Genomic DNA, 26,149 nt, shown 5'->3' on the forward strand with positions numbered 1-26,149 from the left:
AGAGAGAGATTTTTGTCTAGGTTTAAAAGAACTGGAGAAAAGCAGATTGATAAGAGGGAAGGGACTGCAAGTTTTCCAGGTCCAGAGGCAGTTCTCAGTAGGAATGGTCCTCGTCTCTTTCCAACAAGGGAACTTTTGGAAATGTGTGGAAGTTTTTGCTTGTCCTAGTGTTCGTTCATAAGTTCTACCTGCTTTTAGAGGTTAGGGGACAGGGCTGCTAGAGTCCCACAGTGTGAAGTTAGGGATTGATCTGCCCCCAATCCCAGTAGCTCTGTGTCTGAGATTCACTGCGAAGGAGGCAGATTTAGCTGGGCACAGAGGAGCGTAGTGTTTATGAATAGTGTTCCTAAGCAAAAGCTGCTCTTTGTGTTTTGCTTCGGTAGATGCTGAGCTGAGCGATGTATGTAGTTAGGTAGAGTGGAGCAGAGCAATGGAACACCCTCAGAACTGGTGCAGGAATTTATATATGATCAATTTGGATGATTTCGATGATTCTTAACAGTATCTTTTATCTTATGGTTTTCTTTTCTTTCTCTTAGAACGAGCCTCTGACCCCAGGTTATCATGGATTCCCAGCACGGGACAGCCAGGTTGGTAAAGCTGTTTTTAATGAAAAAAGTGTGTGTGTGTGTGTGTGTGTGTGTGTCTATGTGATCTAAGGACACTATGATAGAGAGCATTTCCTGAAGTTATTTATTTTGGAGAGAGGTATGGTTAGTTTCAGCAGGGAATTTACATGTAGAGATATAATAAACTGTATTTATTTGTCTTTAAAGTATTATAATCACATTATTGAAATTGAGGGTATTATGAGGGAACATCACTTGAGCACAGTTATAATTGCTTTTGTTTTTTCTTCTCCAGGCTATGTAATAATTTTTTAACCTGGTTTTCTTGATGTCTCATAATTCTAAAAGCTGGACTTGTCTATTCCCTGCTGCTTAGCCCTTGCCTGCACAGATTTTTTGAGCCCTCTCAACAAGAAAATTCCATTCTCCTCCCTGGGGGAATTCAGCCTCGTGGTTTTAATCAGGAAAGGCTTTCTTGAGAGAGGGAAGTTTCTGCTGCCTTTCTTTGTTAGGTAGGGAGGATGATTGGAAAAAGCCTGGCCCTCTTGTGGGGTAGAGCAAAACTGTTTCCTGCAAGAACATTCTTGGTATGGTTTAGAGGAGTGTATAAAATGCCTTCCATAGCCTTTTACTGTTTGGAGCTTGGAGCAGGTGAGGCTGACGCAGAGTTAGGGTAGAAAAACAGGTAAGGCTGCCTCAGAGATAAATGGTACGGCTTGTGACACCCAGCCTCTGAAATTTAACTCCTTGCTGTTTATGGATACTGATATTCTTCAGAAGATTTAAAGGAACCTTCTAGAAATATCTGTGAATTTCTGTCCATCATTTATATCTTTGAATGCCTATCCGTCATTCCTTACAGGATTGTCAAAAGAAGTCACCATTACTAGGCTTGTCCAAGGGATATATGTCATCAAAGTGCTAAACCAAAGGGTTGACATAGTTCCCCTTTCCAGAACTTAATTAAATCTTCTCACAACCCCTGAAGCTGATCTTAGGAACGCGGATGGCCCCATAAGCAATAGTCACCTATTTGTGGGTCTTGCAGATTAGAGTATTTGCTCACTTCTTGCTCTTGTGGTGCTGGATTAACCTCAGCCTATCCCCAGGTAAGATATGGAGAAGAGAGGAGAGAGAAAGTGTTATTCATCTCTGTGTTCATCGCCCAGTGGGGATCATCATTGTTGGAGCTGAGAGTTGTCCCTGTGGAAGCTTTTGGTGAAAGATAAGATCATTTACTCCAAACCTAAAGAGAATATATATAAAGGGTCTTTCTTTTTTTTCTTTCTGGTTTTGACTGCCTGTAGCTTCTGTAAGCTCTGAAATGTATGCCCTTTGATAGTAGCCCTATATCCTGGCCATATATCAGAAAACATATCTGGAGCATGCCCAGAGAGCTAGCCCCCCCGGAGACTCTGATTGAGTCAGTCTAAGAATGGTCTTTGCTGTTCACATATTTAGAAATTCCAGTAGGTCAAGAACAGTCCGATAGGCTGCTTTAAAATGAATGACATTTTCTATTTCATCCTGTACTTTTCACCCAAGACCCTTAAAACGTAAGGGGTCATGGTCGATCTCTTAATCTAGTTTTGTATACTAATGCAAATATTTATTTACAAAATGTTGCTTATTTTGGATATAGGCTTATTTTAAATACAGAAAGGTAAAGCGAATTGAAGTTAAGTATGGGGATAGGCTTAAGGAGTTTAAAAGGATCTGAAAGGGTACTGTGTAATGCAGTGTTCTTCCTGGGGGGATTACAGATCAATAAGGCACTAAGCAGAAGGAATTAAGAGGAATTTGTTAAAGCACAAAAAATAGTCTCTGCTTGGAATCGCTTTTTCTCCCCTTTCTTTTGCAGCAGAGACCCACTGCTGTAGCTTGCACAGTTACTACCTATCCTGTCTCTGCTGTAGTCCTATATAGACCCTTTTGCTGTGGTTTAAAACTGCTAATTTACTTTGAGGCACATTCTGATGGTGACAGGTTTATTTTAGTTTATTTTCTTGGGCTTTATTTTGTTTTTCTGTCTAGATCTTTGAATTCGAGACCTTAGAGTAGTGCAAATAGGCAAATATTGAATAGCCGCTTGTTGCGTTTGATGAATACAGAATCCAAATGAGTCCTACTAATTAATGCGTCTAACCTTGCCAACCCTCACTTTGTGCTCTGAGATTTGGGAGGCCTTTATCAGTGTGAAGCGCTGGTCACCGAGCGGCCCCAGCTGGGCAGAAACTGAACTCGTGATCTTCACATCTCCCCAGAGTGGTTCGGCCCAGCAAATCCAGGAACCGGGGAGTGGGGCGAAGGCGATTTTCATGGCGTGGCTCTTTATTTGCTTTCTTTATCTTGTGCTGTTCCTTGCTAAATAGATAGGCACCGTCCTCGGACAGGATTTTTATCGGCATCTAATGGAGACTGTGTAAAAGAGATAAAAAGTACAATTTTTTGACTCTTGCAAAGCACTTGCATCAGTATTTTCTCATCTCATCCTCACCACCACCTTTTGAAGTAGAAAAGACAAGTATTTCCTTTGGAAAGATAAGAAAATAGGCACACAGAGATTAAAGTGACTTATCCAAGGTAACAGTATAGGTAGTAGCTGAATAAGCACAGAAACGTGTCCTCTATTTGTTAAGGGCCCTTTCCTCCGTACTGAGGGTTAGTGATCACCAAGGAAAAACGTGGTTCTGTGCAGCACGACTGCTCACTCGCTTGATGTATCATTAGATCCCCTGAAGCCCAACTCTGGGTTTCAGAGTCCACGACCCCTGGTTAAGAACGGTAACAACTAAGTTCCTTGGCACTAAGTGGACCAGCATTGCACTGTTACAGTGACCCTTTTCATCCTGTTACATAAGCCTTTGGTAACGCATTTGATTTAAAACCTGCAAAGGAAAGGAGGGGCAAAAATGGACCTGCTGCCTTGTAGAGGTTTTGCTTTTTAATTCAAGGTCGCCCCAGCCTACTTTCCCAGTCAGTTAGCGGGCTTTATGGGCTGGCCGTCCGTCGCTTTTATTAAGCACTCCAGCACTTCACTGTGCTTGCTAATGTGGTCGTGGAAGTGGAGGAGACAAACATTGTTCCAGATGAACAGAAATGAAAACCAGCTCCGAAAAGCTGAATGTTTTATCTCAGGCCGTGCAGGATTTTAGGTTGGTGATACAATGCAGTCAGTGGTTTAGATTCCTAGCTGTCTGTTTCTTTGTGATTTATGTCTAGGAGCACATTCTTATGATAGAGTTCTCAAGTGTTGATTAAGGCTGGCATATTTTGTGGGTTTGTAATATGTCCTAAATGAGAGATTATGTGTGCACTAGCTCCAGAGTTTTTATTCAGGAAGGACTTGGAAGCAGCAGTCTGATCAGAAGGGGCCTTAGTTCTGCATGGCAAGCTTAATTACTGTTTTTGCTAGTATTATTTATTTATTTGGGATGGATTTCAGGGGGCTCCTGAAAAGTGCCGGGGGAGTCCTAAAGCTAGCCCCTTGTCTGTCACCTCTTGGTGCCACAACTTTATGTTCACTGTAATTAGAGTGACTATATAGTTTATCATTCAAATTGGGGCACGTTGGAGAGTGAAGAGCAATGCTAATGTTGAAACAGTCCCAGGCAGACCTTGCTGAATGGGCTGTATCGTCATCCTACCATGAATATCCCCTTAAGGGGTGTGATCAGGTTTGGGGTATGGCCCTGTGCAGTGCTGTCACCGGGCCTGTGGGGGTGGAGAGTGGAGTGTTGCCATCCATGGTTGCCACGAGGGCACCGACTCTTAGTTGGGTTCAGATGTTGAGTCTGCTATGGAACTGGGAATGTTAGTAAATTATGAAAACTTATGTTTGTGGAGAACTTTGCAGTTTATAGTGTATGCTCTCATGTATATTTAGGGTTTTCATCTTCACAACAGCTATGATCCCTATTTTGTAGCTAAGAAAAACCAAAGCAGAGATTCTCAAATGAATTTCCCCATGTCACATAGTTGATGGCAGAGTTAAAATTGAACCCTGGGTTTCAGCCTCCCAGTCCTGTATTTCTCTTTCTCATTCTGTCAGTGTTTTCTCCGCCCTGGATGGGGATGTCCTCTTTCCTGTGTGGCAAGATAAGATATTACGGCATCTTTGGAGAATGTAACAGCGTAAGAAGTCTTCATATGACCTGGAGGTCCCTTGACTCAATTTTTATCAAGTTTTTTTTCCTATTTTGTTTGTTAAAATAGCTTATGGACTATAGTTTATCTTTTGTATTTTATTAATTTATGTTTGCATGCCAGCAGCACCTTGGACTATGGTTGTGATTATGATTTGTTGTTTAGATTAGAGAGCATTGCCTTCCTGGGATTGTCAAGAACATGCCCATGAGGAATGAAATAAACCTTCCTATTACCATTTTGTATTTTAATATAAAGAAAAAAAATACCACAGTATCAAACTTCACCTGATTTTTAAAATGCTGGTCAGTGGCTCCTTAAAAAGTTTTTCTGTTGAAAAGCTATGACATGGATGTGTTCACATTATCCCCACAAAATGGGAATATCAAAGATGTTTAAGTTGACAGATAGGACAGACGACTAGAGATGTAGATTTGAGTGGCAACCTTAATTTTAATTTAGAGGATAGAGTTTAGATGACCTAAGAGTTTTTTTTTTTTTTTCCCCAAAAGTATTTTCTTTCTTCTTGAGAATTCTTAATTTCTTTTTTTCTAACTAGTCATCTTTTTTTTTTTAATCCCTAGAATGGACTTTATTTTTGTCCACGTTCTTGCAAATGAACTTTCAGGGCCTTTATTTACTTTGTTTCCCCCCACACACACACACATTTATTTATTTATTTATTTTATTACTCAATGAATTTATTACATTTATAGTTGTACAATGATTGTCACAATTCAGTTTTATAGGATTTCCATCCCACAACCCCAGAGCATCCCTCCACCCCCCCGAACTGTCTCCTTTGGAAACCATACGTTTTTCAAAGTCTGTGAGTCAGTATCTGTTCTGCAAAGAAGTTCATTGTGTCCTTTTTTCAGATTCCACATGTCACTGATAGCATTTGATGTTGGTGTCTCATTGTCTGACTGACTTCACTTTAGCATGATAATTTCTAGGTCCGTCCATGTTGCTGCAAATGCCGTTATTTCTTTCCTTTTTAAGGGCTGAGTCATATTCCATTGTGTATGTGTACCACATCTTCTTGATCTACTCCTCTGTCGATGGGCACTTAGGTTGCTTCCACGTCTTGTCCATTGTATAGAGTGCTGCAATGACCACTGGAGTACATGTGTCTTTCTGAGTCGTGGTTTTCTCTGGATAGATGCCCAGGAGTGGGACTGCTTGATCAAATGGGAGTTCTGTTTTTCGTTTTCTGAGGCATCTCCATCCTGTTTTCCACAGTGGTTGCACCAATTTACAATCCCACCAGCAGTGTACTAGGGTTCCTTTTTCTCCACACCCTCTCCAGCACTTACTGTCCATAGACGTTTGGATGATGGCCATTCTGGCTGGTGGAAGGTGGTAGGTACCTCACAGTGGTTTTGATTTGCATTCCTCTAATAATGAGTGATGTTGAGCATCTCTTCATGTGTTTTTTGGCCAGTTGTATGTCTTCTTTGGAGAATTGTCTGTTTAGATCTTCTGCCCACTTTTTGATGGGGTTGTTCTTTTTTTTTGGTATGGAGCTGCAGAAGCTGTTTATAAATTTTGGAGATGAATCCCTTGTCAGTGGTTTGATTTGCAAAGATTTCCTCCCATTCTGTGGGTTGTCTTTTCATTTTGTTTAGGGCTTCCTTTGCTGTGCAGAAACTTTTAAGTTTAATTAGGTCTCATTCATTTATTTTTGTTTTTACTGTCATGACTCGAAGAGGTGGATCTGAGAAGATATTGCTGTGGTTTATGTCGGAGCGTGTTTGGCCTATGTTTTCCCTTAAGAGTTTTATAGTATCTGGTCTTACATCTAGGTCTTTAATCCATTTGAGTTTATTTTGTGTAGGGTGTCGGGGAGTGTTCTAATTTCATTCTTTTCCATGTGGCTGTCCAGTTTTCCCAGCACCATTTATTGAACAAGCTGTCCTTTCTCCATTGTATGTTCTTGCCTCCTTTGTCATAGATGAGTTGGCTGTAGGTGCGTGGGTTTAATTCCGGGCTTTCTATCCTGTTCCACTGATCCATATTTCTGTCTTTGTGCCAATACCATGTGGTTTTGATGATTGTTGCTTTGTAGTATCAGGGCCTTTATTTACTTTGATTGGGAGCCTTGGGCGATAGCAAATGCATTTTCTGTCACATTCATTTGGTTTGGTGCCAAAGAAATGATGGCTGCTTTTCTTTGCTTGGGGAGATTTGGAATGGAGCACATAGCGAGGATGCTTTAGTTCTAACTCAGTGCTTCAAGCATAAGAAAAGATGGCAGCACGTAGTAACCATGTGACCCAGTACACACACCACATACACACACACACGTAATATAGCTTAGAATGAAATTAGCCTTAGCAAATGGTACTTATCCTTAACCATGTTCTAAGCGTTGTGGGATTTTTCATTCTGTTTCATTCCGTTAATAAAAATTAAAAAAAAAAAAACCCATTGATTGTGACCAACAATTGATCAGAATTTATCTCCTGGACCCACTAATGGATTACAATCTATAGTTTTGAAAAACAAAATTCAAATAGTTGCTGTCCTTAAAAATACAGCCTTAAAGAAACCCCATGCGTAGCCTTTAGCCATCACTTCGCTGTTCCCATCCCTCCACACCAGCCCTTAGCAACCACTAATCTAGTCTCTGTCAGTGTGGGTGTACCTATTCTGGACATTTCATAAAATACGATCATATAATATCTGATCTTTTGTGACTGGCCTCTTTGACTTGGCGTAATGTTTTCAAGGACCATCCAATGTTGTAGCATATGTCAGTACTTATTTCTTTTTTTGGTGGAATAATGTCCCATCATATGGATTTAGATTTATCTTTATGTGAGCTGCTGCCTTGCCTCTGTAATCCTACCTTCTACACGTCTCTTACTTACTGTTGGCTCAGCCTCAGTGGGCGTTCTTTCTGTTTTTGAACTCACCTTCAGGGCCTGTGGAGTAATTGTCTCCTCCACCTTCACATCTGCAGTGCCCTTGACCCAGGTGTTCACCTTCTCATTCAGTCACAGGGACAAAGTTTACTCCCCAGAGAAGCCTTCCCTGACCACAGGAATCTGAAGTTGTCCGCATACATAGCCTGCCATTAAGTCTTTCAAATCTCGTCATCATCTGTAACCATCTAGTGTGTGTGCTTTATTATCTGTCTCTCCCACTAAAATAGAAGTTCTGCACAAGCTGTGACATTGTTTAGAGCAGAGCCTGACATGTAGGAGATCACTAAATATTTGTTGAATGAATAAATGAAAATTATTCTCAGTTTAATGTGAAGCTTTTGAAAAGGCGTTAAGCAGGGAAATGATCTATTTTACATTTTTAAAATAAAACAACATTGTAGTTGCTGTATATAATGAATTTTTAGAGGATCAAAAATGCAACCTAGATCAACTATGCTTTAATCAAAAAATACAAAAAAAATGCATTGTTAGAACAGTCTAGGCAACAACTTTATCATTTGCTATGTTTAATATCAATTTCAATTACTTAATTGTTGAACGAGAAATTTGTTCCCACCGCCCTCTCTCAGTCGGAGACTGGATTAAAATAACAGGTTCAGAAGTAAACTGTTTCATACCCCTCATATCTCACAGTTGGTAATAATTTTTTTTACAGGTCCTTTTTAAACTAAAAATACTTGTGCTTTGCTTTTAAACGACAAAATTATGAAAGTATGAAACCGCTTTCTTTTCCTCCTACTGGGTTATCTAGAACCGCACTTTCAGCCTTCATGCAATATGTATTCAGATGGTTGCTTCTCTTCAGCATCTGCCTTCGGGTCCCCCATCAGGTTCAGGGCCGTCTGTGGTGTTGCCTTACACCCTCTAGTGGATGAAGGGCTGGTAAATGCTGCTGCACCGGCACTTGGCTCAAACCATTAATCAGCGTCCAACTTCTGTTCTGTTTTAGACATTCCATTCTGGAGACAGTTCCTAAGCTTTAAGGCCATTGTATTTCTCTTGCTGCTTACTGCCATGTAGCTAAATAACAGGCTTATTCTGATGTTTCTTGATTTATCAGTTTTAGGCTTTATCCTTTGGCTTCCTGCTATCGGAGATGAGAAATTAACAGTTTAATAGGCACCTTCTCCTTCCTTCTGATAAAGCCTTTTTTGTCGTTAAATCAGTGTTCATTATTGGTTTATGTTTACGTAATATATACATCATTATGACTGAAAATAGTCGAACCGTAAAATATTGATTACCTTCCCTTTCTTATATACTTTTTTGTTTCCCTTGGAATTATTAATAATATACATATAAATATATATATAGAAAATACATACATATATAGTTAGTAATTACTTTTTAAAAAGCACTATTGAGGTACAATAGCCGTACCATAAAGTTCACCCAGTGGAAGTATACTTGTTCAATGATTTTTTTGAATTTATAGGGTTGTCACCATCTCCATAGCCTAGTTTTACAATATTTTCACCATCCCCCTAAATTTTCTTGAATTCTGTTGCAGTCAATCCCTACTCTCACCCCAGCCCCAGACAACCACTGATCTGCTCTCTGACTCTATAAAACCATCTTTTCTAGACATTTCATGTAAAGGGAATCATGTAACATGTATGTAGTGTTTCGTACATGACTTCTTTCATTTATCATCGTGTTTTCGAGGTTCATCCATGTCGTGGTGTGGATCACCGTATCATTACCTTTTATTGCTGAATACTATTCTTTTATATGGCTGTTTCGTTAATCCCTTTACCAGTTGATAGATACTTAGATTATTGCCAGTTTAGCCATTGTGAGTAATGCTATTATGAACACTCACATACAAGTCTTTCTACGGACAATGTTCTCTTCCTTTTGGGTAGAGTTCTAGGAGTGGAATAGCTGGGGTTTATGGTAAATTAATGCTTAACTTTGAAAGAAACTGCCAAAATGTTTTCCAGAGTGGCTTGATGTCCCAGAGTCCAGCTCTGTGACTACACTGAGCACATATTTCATTGTGGTTTTAATTTGCATTTCCCTAGTGATTAACAGTGTACAGTACCTTTTCACGTGCTTATTAGCTGTTCCTATGTCTTCTTTGTTGAGATGTCTGTTCAAATCTTTTGCCAGCTTTTTATTTGGTTATACAAATATTTGGTTTGTTTGTTCTCTTACTGAATTGTAAGAGTTATTTACATATTCTGGATACACGTTCTTTGTCTTTTTTTTTTTTGTCTTTTCTAGGGCCACACCTGTGGCATGGGGAGGTTCCCAGGCTAAGGGATTCATCAGAGCTGTAGCTGCTGGCCTACACCAGAGCCACAGCAACGCCAGATCCAAGCCATGTCTGCGACCTTCACTACAGCTCACAGCAAGGCCGGATCCTCAGACCACTGAGCAAGGCCAGGGATCGAACCCGCAACTTCATGGCTCCTAGTCGGATTCATTAACCACTGTGCCAGGACGGGAACTCCTCTTTGTCATACTTATAATTTGCAAACTTTTTTCTCAGTTGCGTAGCTTCACAAGACAAATCTTCCTTTCCTCAATAAAACAAAACAAAATGGTGTTTTCACCCTTATTTACTAAGTTTGGATAAATTCTGCCTAACTATCATGTGAAAGAGACTGTGCAAACAGAAATTTGATTATCTCTTGTCCGGGCTGGGGATTGCTTCAAGGAAGATTGGCAGGTGTATAGTGGCATTGTGTCTGGCTGACACAGCCTTCTCCAGATCCTTAGTGGCGGGCGTGCTTGGGCAAGAAAGCCCTTCATGGAGTGAAGAGAAACTATGCTGTTTTCTGCATGTCCTAAGGGATGTGATGTGGTAAGGGGTCAGCCAGGGTCATGGGCTTTTTCATTTCTTTAGCCGAGACACTATAAGGCTTTTTCATGGGAATTCCTCTGTAGACGCACACGCACACGTGAGCACACACACAAATGCACATACACACAAACATGCACACACACAAACCACACCTTGACTTCTGGTTTAAATGTCAGCTCTGCCATTGTAGGCTGTATGACTTTGGACAAGTTTTTTCCCTCTCGGAGCCTCAGTTTCCATAAAATAGGAATAGTATCTACATTGTAGGATTAGAGATAACATATGTAAATTTTCTGGCAGGAATAGCGTCAGTAAATCATTTTTCTCATTTATTTTATTAAAAAGAGGCCTTAGGGAAACTCTGTAAGGAAATGATTAGTTCTCACAGTCTCTGATTTGTCTATTGTCTCATTTTCCTTTTGATTCTTAAGTTATTCCCCATGTGAAATGAGTTACATGTATAGATTTGAAATTTCTAGTGTAGGAACATGGCTTTGTCATATTTCCAAGGGAAATATGTGTGTGAAGGAAATGAAACCTGTGTAAGTTTATTTACCCAACTCATTATGTGTCTTGGCGGCATAAATAGGAAGAGGGGGTCATATTTGAGACTTCGACGACTTGAGCAGAAGCTGGTCCAAACTAAGCCAGACACTCAAGGCTCTCTACAGGCATCTTGCTCGTCATTACCCTTCCTACATATTTCTTCTGCTCTATCTGCCTCCTCACAGTCCTTCAAATATCCTGGGTATTTATTTCTTCCCAGTGCCTTTTGCTCGAAATGTTCCTCCTTCTTCCAGTAGAGTCATAAGCATCCTTTGAGATCCCTGGCCGCAGTGTAACCTGCTTATGAAATCTTTCCTAATTGCTTCTAATCATTTGAACTCATTTAATACATCTATGTGGACATTTCCATAAGATTTGGATCAAGGAAGTTTGAGGAATATTGTGAAGGTCATGAGCAAATTATTTAACGTCTCTAAGGCTCAGTTTTTTCATCTGCGAAAGTGAGGACAGTAGTGGCTGCTTCTGTAAGGTGGTTGTAAGGATTGCATTTTTAAAAATTTCCTGTGTCACAGGGTCTTATTGGTTGATGATGTGATGTTTACTAACATCTGCCTTTAACTTTCTGTGTAATCGCCAAAGGCTCTTCTCATCTCTGGGCCCAGCTTTCTTCTTTTAAGGGCTCTTTTGGCTCTAATGGGTTTGATTTTGTGGTTCTTGGGAGTGTCACACTTTGTTGTGGAAACAAAGGGAGCTTTGATCACTGACTTCTCACCTCTGGATCTACAGTGTTGCTGTGGCTCTGTGGCTGGGTGAGTGTGACTTGAGCCAGAAGAGTGGAAGATGGGGCCCTCTTTCCTCCTTATCCCTCTTCTGTACCTGATTTCTTGGCACATCCTATCTTTTATGCCAGACTTTGACTTCCTCCCCCAGCTTTGCCTCTTCTTACTCATCTTGGGGTTGCTGTGATTTTAGGCTATTAGAACAGTTTTGTCGTCCACTCTTGACCCAATTGTTTATTAAGTATTTTGGGTTTGTTTGCTTGTTTGTTTGTTTTTTGTCTTTTTGCCTTTTCTAGGGCCGCTCTGTGGCACATGGAGGTTCCCAGGCTAGGGGTTTAATCAGAGCTGCAGCCGTTGGCCTACGCCAGAGCCACAGCAATGTGGGATCCGAGCCGCGTCTTTGACCTACACCACAGCTCACGGCAATGCCGGATCCTTAACCCACTGAGCAAGGCCACGGATCGAACCCGCAACCTCATGGTTCCTAGTCGGATTCGTTAACCACTGAGCCACGGCGAGAACTCCGCTTATTAAGTATTTTGCAAATGTATGGATTATAACTTCACTGCTTGACTTTCTAGTAGATTGACCTAATACTTTGTATATAGGCAGTTCATTTGAAATGAGAGATTTAATAAAAAAGGATTATATGACTAGAGATTATCAATCACTGGGATTATTTACAAAAAGAAAATTAGAGAATTTCCTTTTTTAACAGTTTTCAAAATTAGCAAATTCACCAGTCTCGAATTGCTTAGGGTGGCCACGTAGTTTGTAGGCATCTTCTTGTTAGTCCCACCAAGCAGGAGATGGTCTCCTCACAACCAGCCTTAGCTTCAACTGTTTGAGTTACTTTTTTTTTTTTTTTTTTGTCTTTTTGCCATTTCTTGGGTTGCTTCCGCAGGCATATGGAGGTTTCCAGGCGAGGGGTCTAATCGGAGCTGTAGCCACCGGCCTATGCCAGGCCCACAGCAAGGAGGGATCCAAGCCAGTCTGTGACCTACACCACGGCAATGCTGGATCGTTAACCCACTGAGCAAGGGCAGGGATCGAACCCGCAACCTCATGGTTCCTAGTCGGATTCGTTAACCACTGTGCCACAACGGGAACTCCTGTTTGAGTTACTTTTAAGAAGCTTGATATATCTCCTCAACCTCTCGTTCTTCAACGGACAACCATGGCAGATGATTTAGAATGAAACCAACTAGTTAAGTATAAGCTAAGGCAGATGGACAACATAGTTATGCATTTCAGTTGTAGAGCAGATATTTCTCTTTCCTCAGTAGCTCTAGCTGTGTACCATTACACTGCTAGACTTGGAGAGGCAGGAGAATACAACGGACAGTTTAAGGTCTTGTGGTGGAAAATACGGTGCCACCAGGAAATCATTTCATCAAGTCCTGTGTAATCATGAATTTCAACAAAGGCACAACTCTGATCTCATTGGGTCTTGTTATTACCCTGCTTAGCTTTGATCTGCTGAAAACACTTGAGTGGTTATTCTCAGCCTTCCATGATCCGGCCCTAGTCTTTTTCCTTTTGTGTTGTGTAAGGTATTCTGTATGTTAGCCACACAATGGGGTGGGGGCGATACAGCTTTGAAATCAAATATGAGTTTTAATCCTAAGTTTTTTCTTAGGGCATTTTCCCTGTTTAAATACAATTAATTCACCCTTTAAATCCCGTTTCAGATGTTACCTCCCCCGTGAAGTCTTGCCCGATGCACTGATTTGGGTAAAGAGTCTCAGTGTCCACTGCACTCCCAGGCACACTTTTCCTACCTTGTAATAGCGCTTTACCACTGCCTGGTGCGTTATGGTGAACAGGTCTAATGACCCACTTAGTCCTGTAAGAACAAGGACCCTATCCTCCTCCTTTTTATTCTTGAGTATTTTGTACAAAGTAAGTACCCAGTAAGAATTTTGTAAAGGGACAAATTAAAACCTGATCTTCAGACTCTTTGAAATAGAGAGACCACTCTGTTGGGATTTTTTCCTATGGACAGAGGGAAAAAAAGCCCAAAAAACAAAAAACTTTAGTCAGACTTTTACAAGGTTTTATTGCCTTTGCCTTGCCAAAGCGATATGAAAGATTAATACTTAAGAAGCTAGATATCTGATCTTCAGTGAGAGAGTGCCTCTTACAAGTTTAGTGGGTTTGGTCAAGTGGATATTAAACGTAAGTCTGTCATTTGATGGAGCCGTGGAAGGCTCTTAAAACACTCAGTAAATACCCTTGTTGAGTTAGTGGAACATTTCACCAGGGGACTGCCTTTGTACCTCCAGTTATTAGCGTCTTTCATTGTTCCCTTAGAGCGCCTTCAGCCTGCCCTCACACAAGCTTTGTGTTGTCACTTGGCTCATAGAATCATCTAAGCTAAAGATGCTTCTAGCTCTTTAATTCTACTATTTTGTTTTGCTCTAAGGAACTCATGCATTAATTCTAGCAGGTGTGTCTCAGTTTCACAGTAACAAGTAAAGGGTCCCCTTGAAAAGAGAGCTAACATGTATTGAGTACTGAATAGGTGCCAGGCCCTGTAGAAAACATTTAGCAAATATTATCTTATTTCATACCAGTTGTAGATGAGGAAACCCAGGCTCAAAGTGATTTAAGCCATAGCTCAAGGCTATGGAATGGGTTTTAAATGTGTTAAATTTCAAAGTGTATGATAGCTCCACTGTATACACGTCTTTTACTTTTTTACTTTTGCTTGAACTTTTAAAAAATTTTATATTTTGCTTGTATGTTTGGTTTTTCTTTGGTCAGATGCAAATGTTACTTCCCTGTCTGCTCCCCTCCCTGCCCTTTACTGAGGGCCCGTAATTCTTGGTTATATTTCCACTGTCCTCTAGAGTACACGTCGCTTCATGTCTATTCTCCTTTGCTCTTGGTGAGACCCCCAGTGAGGCCTGTGTGCAGGCGGGCAGGGTTTTAATGAGGAAATTTGCAGTTCTGTGGGAGGTTTGCCAAAGGTGGTAATCGTAAGAGGCCCACACGTTAGCTTTTGTTTTGAAGAGGAACCCTGATCTTCAGGTTAAATTTTTAGCAGCATATTCTCTTTTTCAAACAAATTATATGGACCAATATATAAAAATGTAAGTGGGGTGATCCTAGTAGAAAAGACGTGGAAGACCGGGGCCCTCAGCTGACCGGAACACGGTTCGAAAACCTCTGTGGAGTGATGGAAGGACTTTGGTGCCTGGCGGCTCTAGATTCAAGTGGTGGTTTGGGCCTGATCATTTAACCTCTCCTAGGCTTCGTTCCTCATTTGTAAATAGGTATGCTTTTCCTGGGACTGCTGATAAATATTAACTAAAAACCTGCCATGCCTAGCATAGTGCTCTCCAGAGGAAGGATGGGGTTGACAGGGTGAGGTCGGCCACTCACCCTGTGCGGGACTCCTGTGCAGCTATGTGGGGAGCTCGCTGCTGAGGCTGGGCTTTGGACTTACTGCTCAGTGCTTTGTACTTGACCGAGGGTTCCCAAATCACATTTTCAGTAGCTTAGAACGGGGATGGGCAGACATTTTCTGTAAGGGATCAGAGGGTAAATATTCTAGACTTTGGGGCAATACAGCCTTTGTTGCAGCTTCTCATTTGCTGCTGTAGCACATAAGCAGCCAGAGATGACATGGAAACACTTGAGCATGGATGTGTTCTACTAAAACTTTATTTGTGGGCACTAAAGTTTGAATTTCATGTAATTTTCATGTATCACGAAATAGTATGCTCTTGATTTTTTTCCAACCATTCGCGAAATGTAAAAGCCATCTTAGCTTGTGGACTGTTGGTGGGTTGTACATAAAAACAAGCAACAGGCTGGATTTGGCCCGTGGACCATAGTTGCCCACACCTGATTTTGACTTTGCTTATTGATACTCAATGCGGTTTTTGATCCTGTGATTTTTTTTTTTTTTTTTTTTTTTTTGGTCTCTTTTGGGCCACACTGAGGCTTATGGAGGTTCTCAGGCTAGGGGTCGAATCAGAACGTAGCCGCTGGCCTGTACCACAGCCACAGCAACGTGGGATCCAAGCCACATCTGCAACATACACTACAGCTCATGGCAATGCCAGATCCTTAACCCACAGAGCAAGGGCAGGGATCGGACCTGCTTCCTCATGGATACTAATTAGATTCGTTTCTACTGAGAGCCAGGACAGGAACTCCTGATCCTGTGAATTTACAGTGATTGCTATTAAATAAGTACTGATGTTAGAAAAGGCTTAATTTTCATTAATTTCAATAAAAAATGTAGAATTTTTTTCCTCCTGTACCTCTCAGGAATTGTTAATGTTGATTAGTTTCTTTATCCTCTATGAAGAGGTTAAAATGCGGTTAGACGTGTCTTGGTAATGACTAAATGAATAAGGCTTCTAAATAAAGACTGTGTGGTATAGTGGAAAGATCATGCATCATGAGGCAGTCAGGAAAGTTGGCTTTGTCATAAAATTTGTGACTTTATGTATGTCACTTTACCGCTGGGCCCTTCAGTTTCCTCATGTAAGTGAGGAAGTGGGGCGACAGTGGTATTAGAGATCTTTGCCAGTATTAAGATCTCTGATTCTACTTTTAGTTGTCTAAAATGGTGCTATTACAGTTTTCATCCCTTACGTACTTTACCAGTTAGTGTCTTTTCAAAAGTACCAACAGGGTTTCACAGTGTATTGGAGACTATTTCCAAAGGCAGTTTATTCCCATTGCCAGTGCTAGCCATTTCTAGCAATTGTGATTTAACTTCCACATAGCATTACAACACATGGTGTTTTACTTCTTGTTCACCCCGTGCTGCAGCAGTTAACCTGTTTGGAGATTATCTGCAGAGACTAAAGAGGGGGGCTGGGAAACTGGAAGAAGAGGCCTATCCTGACTATGTATGGGCTTAGGAAAATTTCACAAGTGGAAACCTTTCCTCAAGTCTGAGTCACACTAGGACTCTTTCTTGGCTCTCCTGGGGTGGAAGGAGAAAGGGGAGGGAGTAATGGAGCAGTGGCTATGTCGGGTTTTGTCGACAGAGGGCACCTAGAGCAAAGCAAGTGCTCCCCAGACAGGCCCAGGGCCGCGAGCAGTGGACTCAAGCATGTCTGCCTCTTGCATTCTGTTGATCTGTGCCCACATTCTCAGATGTTTGCTCCCATGCCGAAGTCACACATTCTAAATGCAGTCCTGATAACCGTTAGTTCCTTCCACCGTTAGCGGAAACCCAGTTCCCTAACTGTTGGAGTGTATGATCCCATGTTATAAAGTCTGGGCTTTTAAAGTGAATGTGCTCTTATATAATTCAGGATCCAGTGAGCAGACAGTCTGGAAATAATGCTCTGAAAGAGCACTTAGTATCTGTGTAGCATGTTGTAAGAAGTTCTTATTACCTGGCATAGTGGTCCTGGAAGTGTGGTCCTGGACCAGCAGCATCAGCATCACCCGGGAACTTAGACAAATTTGTGGGCCCCCCTCCCCGAGACCTACTGAATCAGAAGCTCTGGGGCTGGGCCCGGCCGTGTGGCTCAGCATGTCTCCGGGCGGTTCTGATGCACATGCGAGCTGAAGATCCTGCACAGGGTAAGGACTCTGAGATGGACCGAAGGCCAGATGTCTCGCATGCTCCTCTAGGATATTCATCTTTATTTTCCAGATGAGAACACCAAGCGCAGAAGGTTTCAGTGACGGCCACAGTCAGGCCTCTCAGAGGTGGTAGAGGAGGGATTTGAATGCTGGTCTTTCTGACTCCAAAGTCATGCTATGGAGTCTGCTAAGAAAATGCCAACACGCTACCTTTATCAGAGAAAAATCTAGAAAATACAGTGGACCAAAAGAATAAAATAAAAATTGTCTTAATATATTTAAACTTTTTTATTGCTTGTTTCTCTAATCTTGTTTCTTTTGCATATACACACATTATAAAATTCCTTGCGAAATCTCATTGTACAAACTTTTATAATATACTCCTTCCTACTCTGTTGTGAACATCTTTTCCTGTCATTAACTAGTTCTACAGCATCGTTTTTCATGGCTGCCTTGTATTCCATTTGAAGATTCCACCATAATCCTTTCTAAAGTCTGTCTTAAGTTGTTTTGATTCTGTGATAGGCTTTTGGAGGAGGATACAGATGCTGTGCTCCTCTGGGTGTAAACAGTTTACCCCGAGTGGCTTAAAGAATTATAATTAAGGTGATAAACACAGATTAAGGTTGAGGAGGGAAAATGGCATGGAGAGGCAATAAGAAGCCTAATGCTGTAGTTAAATCGAGCCCAGAAACTGGAAAACAACATTGAAGTAAATGGCACAGAAGTATTAGGAGTAGACCAGGGATCTGTGAGTGAGACGGATTAAAACAAACAGGAAAATGATCCTAAACAGTTTGATGGTGCCAGCAGCCTGCTTTTGCCACTACCTTTTTGACATAGAAGCTGGTCTACTGGATGACAGTGTGAAAAAACTGGGCATAGGCGTTTATAAATAACGGTTATTATTTATTGAGTAACGTCTGTGTGCCAGGTGTCATAATAATCATTTACATAGACTCTCCCACTTAATTTTTATAATAACCACATGTGTTAGATGCATTAGGTGGTGGTTTCCCCGTTTTACAGAAGTGGAACCTGAGAGCCAGACTTAAAGTAACTTGTTCAGAGGTTTCAGTTGGAACAGATTTGATCAAGCTCCCAAATCTGTGCTTTTTTTTATAGTATCATTTATCTTCATAACATTTTTCTTTTTTTTTTTTTTTTTGGCCATGCCTGTGGCATGTGTAAGTTCCCAGGCCAGGAATGAAATCTCTGCCACAGCAGCGACCCGAGACACTGCCCTGACAACGGTGGGTCCTTAACCTGCTGAGCCACAAGGGAGCTCCCTATTTTCATTCTTTTTTCATGGTGTGGCAGGCCATTAGCCACTGCTGGCGGTGGGGTGGGGGGTGGTTTTATTATCTCTTCAGGAACACTGGGAAACCAGCTGTGGAAGGAAGGACAGTAAAGTCATAATGGAGCAGGAATAGACTCTAAGATTCAGCAAAGCTACCACCCAGCCCAGCAGCCCAGCTATCTTGGGAAAGGGGAACAGGAGGTGGATAGGAAGGAGCAAGGGCAGGGGAGGGTCAGGAGAGTCAGCTCTCCCTCATTAAATGTTGCTTCCTAAAGGAGGTTGTAATTCCTTCGAGGCCTCTTTTAACAGATTTATTGAGATAGAAATTTTGTGGTTTTTTTGTCTTTTTGTCTTTTCTGGGGCCGCACCTGCGGCATATGGAGGTTCCCAGGCTAGGGGTCTAATCAGAGTTGTAGCCACCGGCCTACATCACAGCCACTGCAACGCCAGATCTGTGCCAAGTCTGCAATCTACACCACAGCTCACGGCAATGCCGGATCCTTAACCCGCTGAGCAAGGCCAGGGATCAAACCTACAACCTCATGGTTCCTAGTTGGATTCGTTGACCACTGAGCCACGATGGGAACTCCTGAGAGATAATTTGGTATTCTACAATTCACTCATTGAAAACACACAACTCAGTGGCTTTTTTAGTATGTTCTTGGAGTCTTTGTCATGCCAAAAAGACGCCATGTACCTCTTGGTCATCATTTTCTGATTCCTCTGTCCTCCTTGGCCCCCCAAACTCTAGGCAACCATGGTCTACTTTCTCTCTCTATAGATTCTTCCTGTTCTGGATATTTCATATAAATAGACTCAATATAATGTGCAGGGTGTTGTTTCTGTCCTCTTTTGCTGAGCAGAATGTCTTCAGGGCCCCTTCATGTTGTAGCATTTATCAGGACTTTATTCTTTTTTGTTGCTAAATAATATTCTGTTGTATGGACACATCATATTTTTACTTTTATAAATAAGAGAAAGGAAAAGAGAAGAGGAAGGGAAGAGAAAGCTAAAGGGAATGAGACAAGTAAGAATCCTTCCCAATTTAAAGTGGACGGAACAGGCCCTGCTGTGAGAAGCAAACCCATCATCCCTCTTGAGGACTTGTAACCAAAGGCAAAGGTAAATAGGACACTTGGCATCTGTGGCTTCATGAGCCATTTGTAGCCCAGTGGCAGCTCTTGTGACCTGGACGTGTGCAGCATTCAGGGAGCTCATTGTGCACATCTTGTGTGTTGGCCAGTGTCATTGCCCCTACAATACCTCGTGTGGAAACGGAGAGGCCTTTGCTGATCTAATCTGGATACATTTCCCTTGGTTACTGCAGCTCTGTGTCCCCGGAGAGTCCTCGCTAAAGAGCTGCCAGTTTGTTGAGTGCTGGCAGCTGCAAGATTATTCCTGACTGTCCGATTTGTTCAGTGGAGATGACACCCATCTTTCAGGTCCTGATCCATTGGCCAGAAATAGCAACCGTCATTCCCATATTTTTGGAATGAGTGCTTACCCTAAGGTCCCCTGTCCGTCCTTCTCAGCGTAGTGTTCAGAGGGCCCTTTTAGCTAGCCATGTGCCCTTCCGGGCTCCAGGTAGCTTTACTGTGGTCCCGTTGCTTTCTCTTGCTTTCTTTCCTGGTTTACCTGCCAAGGAACAGAGAGTCCTGACCTTCATGAAATGAATGGTCAGGGTTAGGGCTGTTAGTTGTAGCACCTTTCAGCGTGTGGCTGGCTTTCCACTGTGTCTGAACTTTCAGGATAGTTCAGAGAGTGGCTTGTTATCACTTGTCCTAATCCCCTGGCTCTTCTGTGGCACGTCTCCCCTAACGCGGGAACAAGAACCAGGGTAGGCATCAGAGGAGGTGTGGCCCTCAGGTCGTAAATCAGGTGTCAGAGCTGGATTTCGTCACGGTGCCCTTGTGCTGCAGGTGGGGAAACTGAGTCCAGAGAGGTGAGGTGACTTACCCAAGGCTTATATTCGTGGAGCTCTTGCCAGTGGCAGAGCTGCGTGTGTGACACCAAGCCCTTACTCTCAGTTCAGTGCTTTTCCTTAGTGTGACACTGTGACCTGGTGGATGCACTCATGATTAGAGGGCGGCTTAGGCTCGCTCCACGCCATCAGCAGCGTGGGCTTTAAGGTGTATGTGAGGCTTTGACGGGTGGGGGCTGTGATGGGGAAAATCTAGAAGCGAGAAAGAGCGAGAGCACCGGTGGATGAGTTTGGGTGCCACCAAGGGAAAGAACCCAGCTCCTTGGGCCTTCCCCAGGGCGCCGTGTCCGAGGGGCGTACGTGCTTTTGATTACATGGTTGTGATTCCTGAGAGCCCCGGGTCTGCTTGCCAGGAAATCTGTATGCTGCTGCTCCCGCCCAACAAACGGTCGCCCTGTGGTGCCTGCCTGGAAAGGTTTGCGTGTGGCTGTGGCTCTGTGCACGGGCTGACTTTGGCCTGATGGGGCCTCGCCTCCCAGCACGCCTGTGCCAGGACCCTGACCCAGCCATGCAGTGTGACCCAAACTGCTGGGACCAGGACTAAAAGCAGCGCCTCCCTGCACAGTGGAACACAAGCTGCGTGGAAGTTCCCTGCTGAGACCCCCCCCCCCCAGAACTGTCCCCTCCTCCTCATCACTTCGCTGTCGCTTCTGAGTCACATCCTCTCTCAGCCCTGTGTGCTCCGCATGGGAGGTTGTGTCCGTCACTCTCCCCTGCTCAGCAGGTAGAAAGCCATCTTTGGCATATTCTCGTGTTGTGACGGGCTGGGCAAGGGGCAGAACCGCTCATACTGTTGACAGCTGGCAGCGTGATTTCTCTTCAGAAGTTGTTTCATAGGCCTCAGTGATAATTTATCGTGACAGCCACTGTTTATTGAATGCTTACCGCACATGAGTGCTGTGCTGAGTACACGTGTACACACCCCCTCAGTTCCTCACCATTCCTCCAGCTCTCCCTCTCAGGCAGACGGAAGAAGCCGAGTCTGAAGCATCTGAGCTTTGGGGAGGTCTGGGTCACAGAGCTGGAAAGCGGTGGAACAGGTATTTAAACTGAGGCCTGTCTGACACTGAAGCCTGTGTTTTTAATAACCACGCGGAACCTCCTTGAGTAGTTAATTTGCTGAACATTCCTGCGAAAGGGAGCTGAGTCACTTGTGCTCCCTGGGATTTATAAATGAGACGTCTGTGTTAGTGAAGGGCGTGCGTAGCACAGTGTGATTAGATTTGGCTTTGGGATGGCAGAGCAGGAACAAAGGGTAGACTTAAGCAGCCTCTGCCACTTCCTGGAGCTGGTTTGCTTTGGCCCAGCGTTGAGGAGTCTTTGCTCTGAGTCCACGGTGGTTTCAGGTCACTCCTGGCCGAGGCGGTTCCTGAGAGGTCGGGAGGCAGTGCTTCCAGATTGTTTAGAGTGGGCCTTGCCCTGACTCCCGGGCCGCACTAAGGTGGGCTCAACCTGTTCCCTGCACTGGCTTGGTTTCTTGAAGTCCTCCTGGTTTAGTCATTCAGCAAGAGGCTTTCTCTTCAGTTTTACTTTGGTTCTGTGACATCTCCTCCTCCCTTCAGGGTTGTGGACTTGAGGATTTAGTTGGAGTCGTACCTAAGAACAGAGGGAATGCCGTTGCAGCGGCTCTTGGCGATCCGTCCTGTGAAGTCCTCGTGTGTACTGGAGATGGGGGGCCACCTCTCTCATACTCTGCTCGGAGCTTAAGCATTTTGTGTATATCCTTGAAATGGGGGAGAGAAACTTCTCAGGAATGAAGAGTGGTCGACGGTAATAAGATTTTGAGGAGCCAGGCCTTTCTCCATTCTCCCTTGGGGGAGGAATGCAGCCAGGATTGAAGGGCATTGCCTCAACCAATTCGGTTAAGTGCCCTGTCCTGGCTTAATAACTCGGGCAGACTTCCCGGTGGATTTGGCAAGGTATTGGATTTCTCTCTCCCCAGACCCTCCCTTCTCTCTGCTCTGCACATGTGTGCTAACGCAATTCCAGAGAGGTTGCTTCTTGCAATAAGATAGCCTCTTTGCAAAGGAGGGGGCTCCTCTTAAAGAAGAAGGAGAGAAATTCAGAGGGAAGGTGATTGTCAGAGTTTGAGCAGCGACTGGCAGGCCGGGTTCCTCTGTAAGGGCAGGTGGGCAGGAGGGAGGGTGGCGGGTGATTCCCAGCACGGAGAGCATGAGCATTTGCCGCTAATGCTGTGCTAGAGAAATTTCAAGCTGGCTTTTTGCACTCGTTCATCCAGATTGTGTCACTGAGAATCTGGTCATTAAAGAACAAGAGCTGTTGTTGTTGATGAAGGTCAGAGGTTCCAGTCGTCTGATCTGGTGGTCAAGTGTTCAGAAATACTTTACAGTTTTAGTTGAAAACCTGAGCAGATGTTCTCGCTGTTGTTTACCCGTGGGGATCCTGGGGATCTGGCGACGAGGACATTCTTCTCCCCTCGCCTCTTCCCCACCCCTTTGGGAACCGACCAATCACGTCGAGGAATGGATTTCAGTGCCTCTCTGGCCTCTTCCCATAAGGAGTGTGCCCAGCGCAGCTCCTGGGTGTGTTTAACTCCTGGGTGCCTGAAACACAGTGAGCGGTGACATTGTAGTTAGCTCGTGCTGTTGTTTGCGTTGACTCCCTGAACCCATTTAATGTTAAGTAAGCTTGCCCTGTCCCCGAGGGAAGGTTCCAATGAGGCAAGGTACACGCATGGAGCCTGAAGAGGCTGATTTTTTAAGCCTAATTCTGCCAGTAACCAGCAGCATGACCTTGGGAGCGTTACTTTCCCTACTTGGCCTTGATGCCCTTTCTGCCAAGTTAGAGGGAAAGGGGAGGGAGAGAACGAACATTTATGATGTAGCTAGATAGGCCAGCCACCAGCCGCATTCCTAGTCTTATGTATGGCTGTCCTGGGGCCTGGGAGAAGCATTTAACCTGTATCGAGTGCCTGTTCTGAAGCAGTTTGCCTTTTACATTCACTCAGTTTTATAGATGAGAGGCGTGAAGGCTCGAGAGGCTGTCCAGCTTGCCCAAGGTCAAGTAGCCAGGAAGGCCCATCTGGTTCTAATGCCCAGACTGTCTTCCATTCCACTGGGTTGGCTATTAAGGCCCTAAAAGTCCTCCAGCATTTTCCTTCTAATATTCTGAAAGCTTTAACTCCTTCATAGCTTTTAGCTCGGCCCTGTAGAAGGACCAGACCTACTGTCTCCCCTTTCACAGCCCTGATAGGAGAGCAGGTGAATGACTTGGAGATTCCTGCCATCACCTGAAAGCAGCCAAAGAAGATGGTGCAGCCATTGGTTTTCTTTCTGCATCATAGAAAAGTTCTCACCCCTTGTAGCCAGCATCTCTCGCATCCTCAGCATCCCCCTTCTCTACTGCAGGTGGAGGTGTTTTTGTTTCTCTTTGCCTTGTGTTTGTTATTGTCAGGTAAGTATCGCTGGTTTAAGGGAGGAGTGGAATTTTGAAGAAACTGGGGAAAAAAAAACAAACCTTTACTCTGAGCTCTTCTGTGACAGAGAGTTGCGGTGTTGGGCTCACCCCCACACAGAGTGGCTGTGATTCTTTATCCTCTGTTAGACGCGCCCCCTTTCCGGGAGCTCGACTTTTCCCTACAGTCTCTTATCAGTTTTCTTAGCCATCTGATTTAGCGACATCTTGCCCTGTGGAAAACTTTGTGTTTCTCTTCCTGCAAATTTTACTTTTTTTTTTTTTTAATTTTTTTTAAATTTTTTTGTCTTTTTGCCTTTTCTATGGCCGCTCCCGTGGCACATGGAGGTTCCCAGGCCAGAGGTCTAATCAGAGCTGTAGCCGCTGGCCTACGCCAGAGCCACAGCAATGTAGGATCTGAGCCACGTCTGCGACTTACACCACAGCTCACGGCAATGCCAGATCCTTAACCTACAGAGCAAGGCCAGGGATCGAACCTACAACCTCATGGTTTCTAGTTGGATTCGTTAACCACTGCGCCACGACGGAAACTCCAAATTTTACTTTTAAATTCACGGAGAAAATAGCTTCCTTTAGGCATGCTCTATTGACAATCTGTTACCAGTTTAAAATAAATTACAGTAGTAGCCCTAAAATGTCAGGTTTGTTAAGGAGTCATTTTCTGTCTTTTTGTGGTGGGCTGAGAAAAACAATGATAAGCAAATCTGTAAACAACTATGAATTCTTAAGCCAGGCAGTGACCTAGGTGCTTTATGTATGTTATTTCTGATGTTCATAATACCCCACACTTATAGATGAGGAAATAGGTTTAAGAGAAGCTACTTGCTCAAGGTCATAGCTAGTGAGTGGTAATTTGGCACTTTAGTTCCAGATCTTTTTCACTTCCAATCTTTCTTTCTTCAGTACGATGCTGCCGCTGGAAAATGATCTTGGGAGTTTATTTAATCATCCCTGCCCAGACCTCAGCTCTGATCACCCCAGAAAGTCCATATGCCTTCTTTTAAAAAGGGAAATTACCATTTTATATAATAAACTTCACAGTTGCAAAAAAAAAAAGTATATTTCCTAGTCTTTGTCAACGTCTCTAATCAGGTAACTTTTCACTAATGTTTATAGTTGCAGTTATTTTTACTGAAATTTAAATTTAGGAGTTTCTGTCATGGCTCAGTGGTTAATGAATCTGACTAGCATCCATGAGGACGCAGGTTCGATCCCTGGCCTCACTCAGTGGGTTAAGGATCTGGCATTGCCCATGAGCTGTGGTGTAGGCCGCAGACACAGCTCCGATTTCGACCCCTATCCTGGGAGCTTCCATATGCCGTAGGTACGGCCCTAAAAAGACCAAAAATAAAATAAATGAAAAAATAAATCCATCCATTCTTGTTTTAAGTGAAAATGCTAAATAAGTGGCTACCCATCATCAGATTCTGGAGAGTTAGGGGTTTCACTGTGGATGGGGGTGGGCAGGAAGAGGCAGGCCTTCAGGATGAGTCATATATAGGTAGATGAAGAAAAGCAAGGAGAGTTTTTTTGGGGAGCTGTTATCATTTGCTCCATCGTTTGGTACCTCCTTGTTTATCATCTCTTTGAGCACCTGAGAATGATGTTGAGAGGCCAGTGGAAGATGGGCTGGTCTTATGTAATGGCTGTTTGCTTCTCTCTTCCTCATTTCAGAAATTTCTTATGATTCATTTCTGCTACAGTGATACTGGGCTTTCCAAATCGAGTGCAGTGAGAGAGTCATGTAAGAGAAAGTGGACTCACTACGCAGTCCCCGCCATCCACATCAGCCTAACAAACATTTCAACAGTGTTTCCTTGGGTGATTCTGAGATGAGTAAGATGTGGCCATTGCCCTATAGGAGTTCATAATGGAGTGGAATTTGCAGTCTTATTTAGGATACAAGACCTATAAACAGAGTTAATAACAAAAGGCAGTGTACGCTTAAGAACACAAAAAAGAAGAAGTGGAATAGGGATGGCACATTTTACTGGGGTTCCGAGATGAAAGGGGTTAGGATGTGCCAGAGCAGTGAAGATGGGGTTCATTTACAATTTTATCTGGGGTGTGCCCCAGGGCCGGGCTGGGGTGGGAGATGAGGTTTGGGTCTTCT

General features: G+C 43.3%; 1 protein-coding gene across 21 annotated transcripts in view; it reads left to right on the forward strand.

Moving 5' to 3' along the window:
- RBFOX2 (RNA binding fox-1 homolog 2) overlaps positions 1-26,149 on the forward strand; it is a 272,076-nt gene that overhangs the window by 80,093 nt on the left and 165,834 nt on the right. For all 21 annotated transcript variants that reach the window (XR_002343804.2, XM_021090996.2, XM_021090998.2 and 18 more), the window contains exon 2: positions 540-590. Coding sequence is in view for 20 of the 21 variants with exons in the window: in XM_021090996.2 (XP_020946655.1) it covers positions 540-590 (51 nt within the window). In the remaining variant the exon portion in view is untranslated. The remainder of the gene's footprint in view (positions 1-539; positions 591-26,149) is intronic.

The sequence above is a fragment of the Sus scrofa genome, chromosome 5 (assembly GCF_054392235.1).
Source record: "Sus scrofa isolate SSC_HxYL_T2T_F1_AM1 chromosome 5, Sscrofa_HxYL_maternal_Yorkshire_Landrace_v2.0, whole genome shotgun sequence".
NCBI lineage: Eukaryota > Metazoa > Chordata > Mammalia > Artiodactyla > Suidae > Sus > Sus scrofa.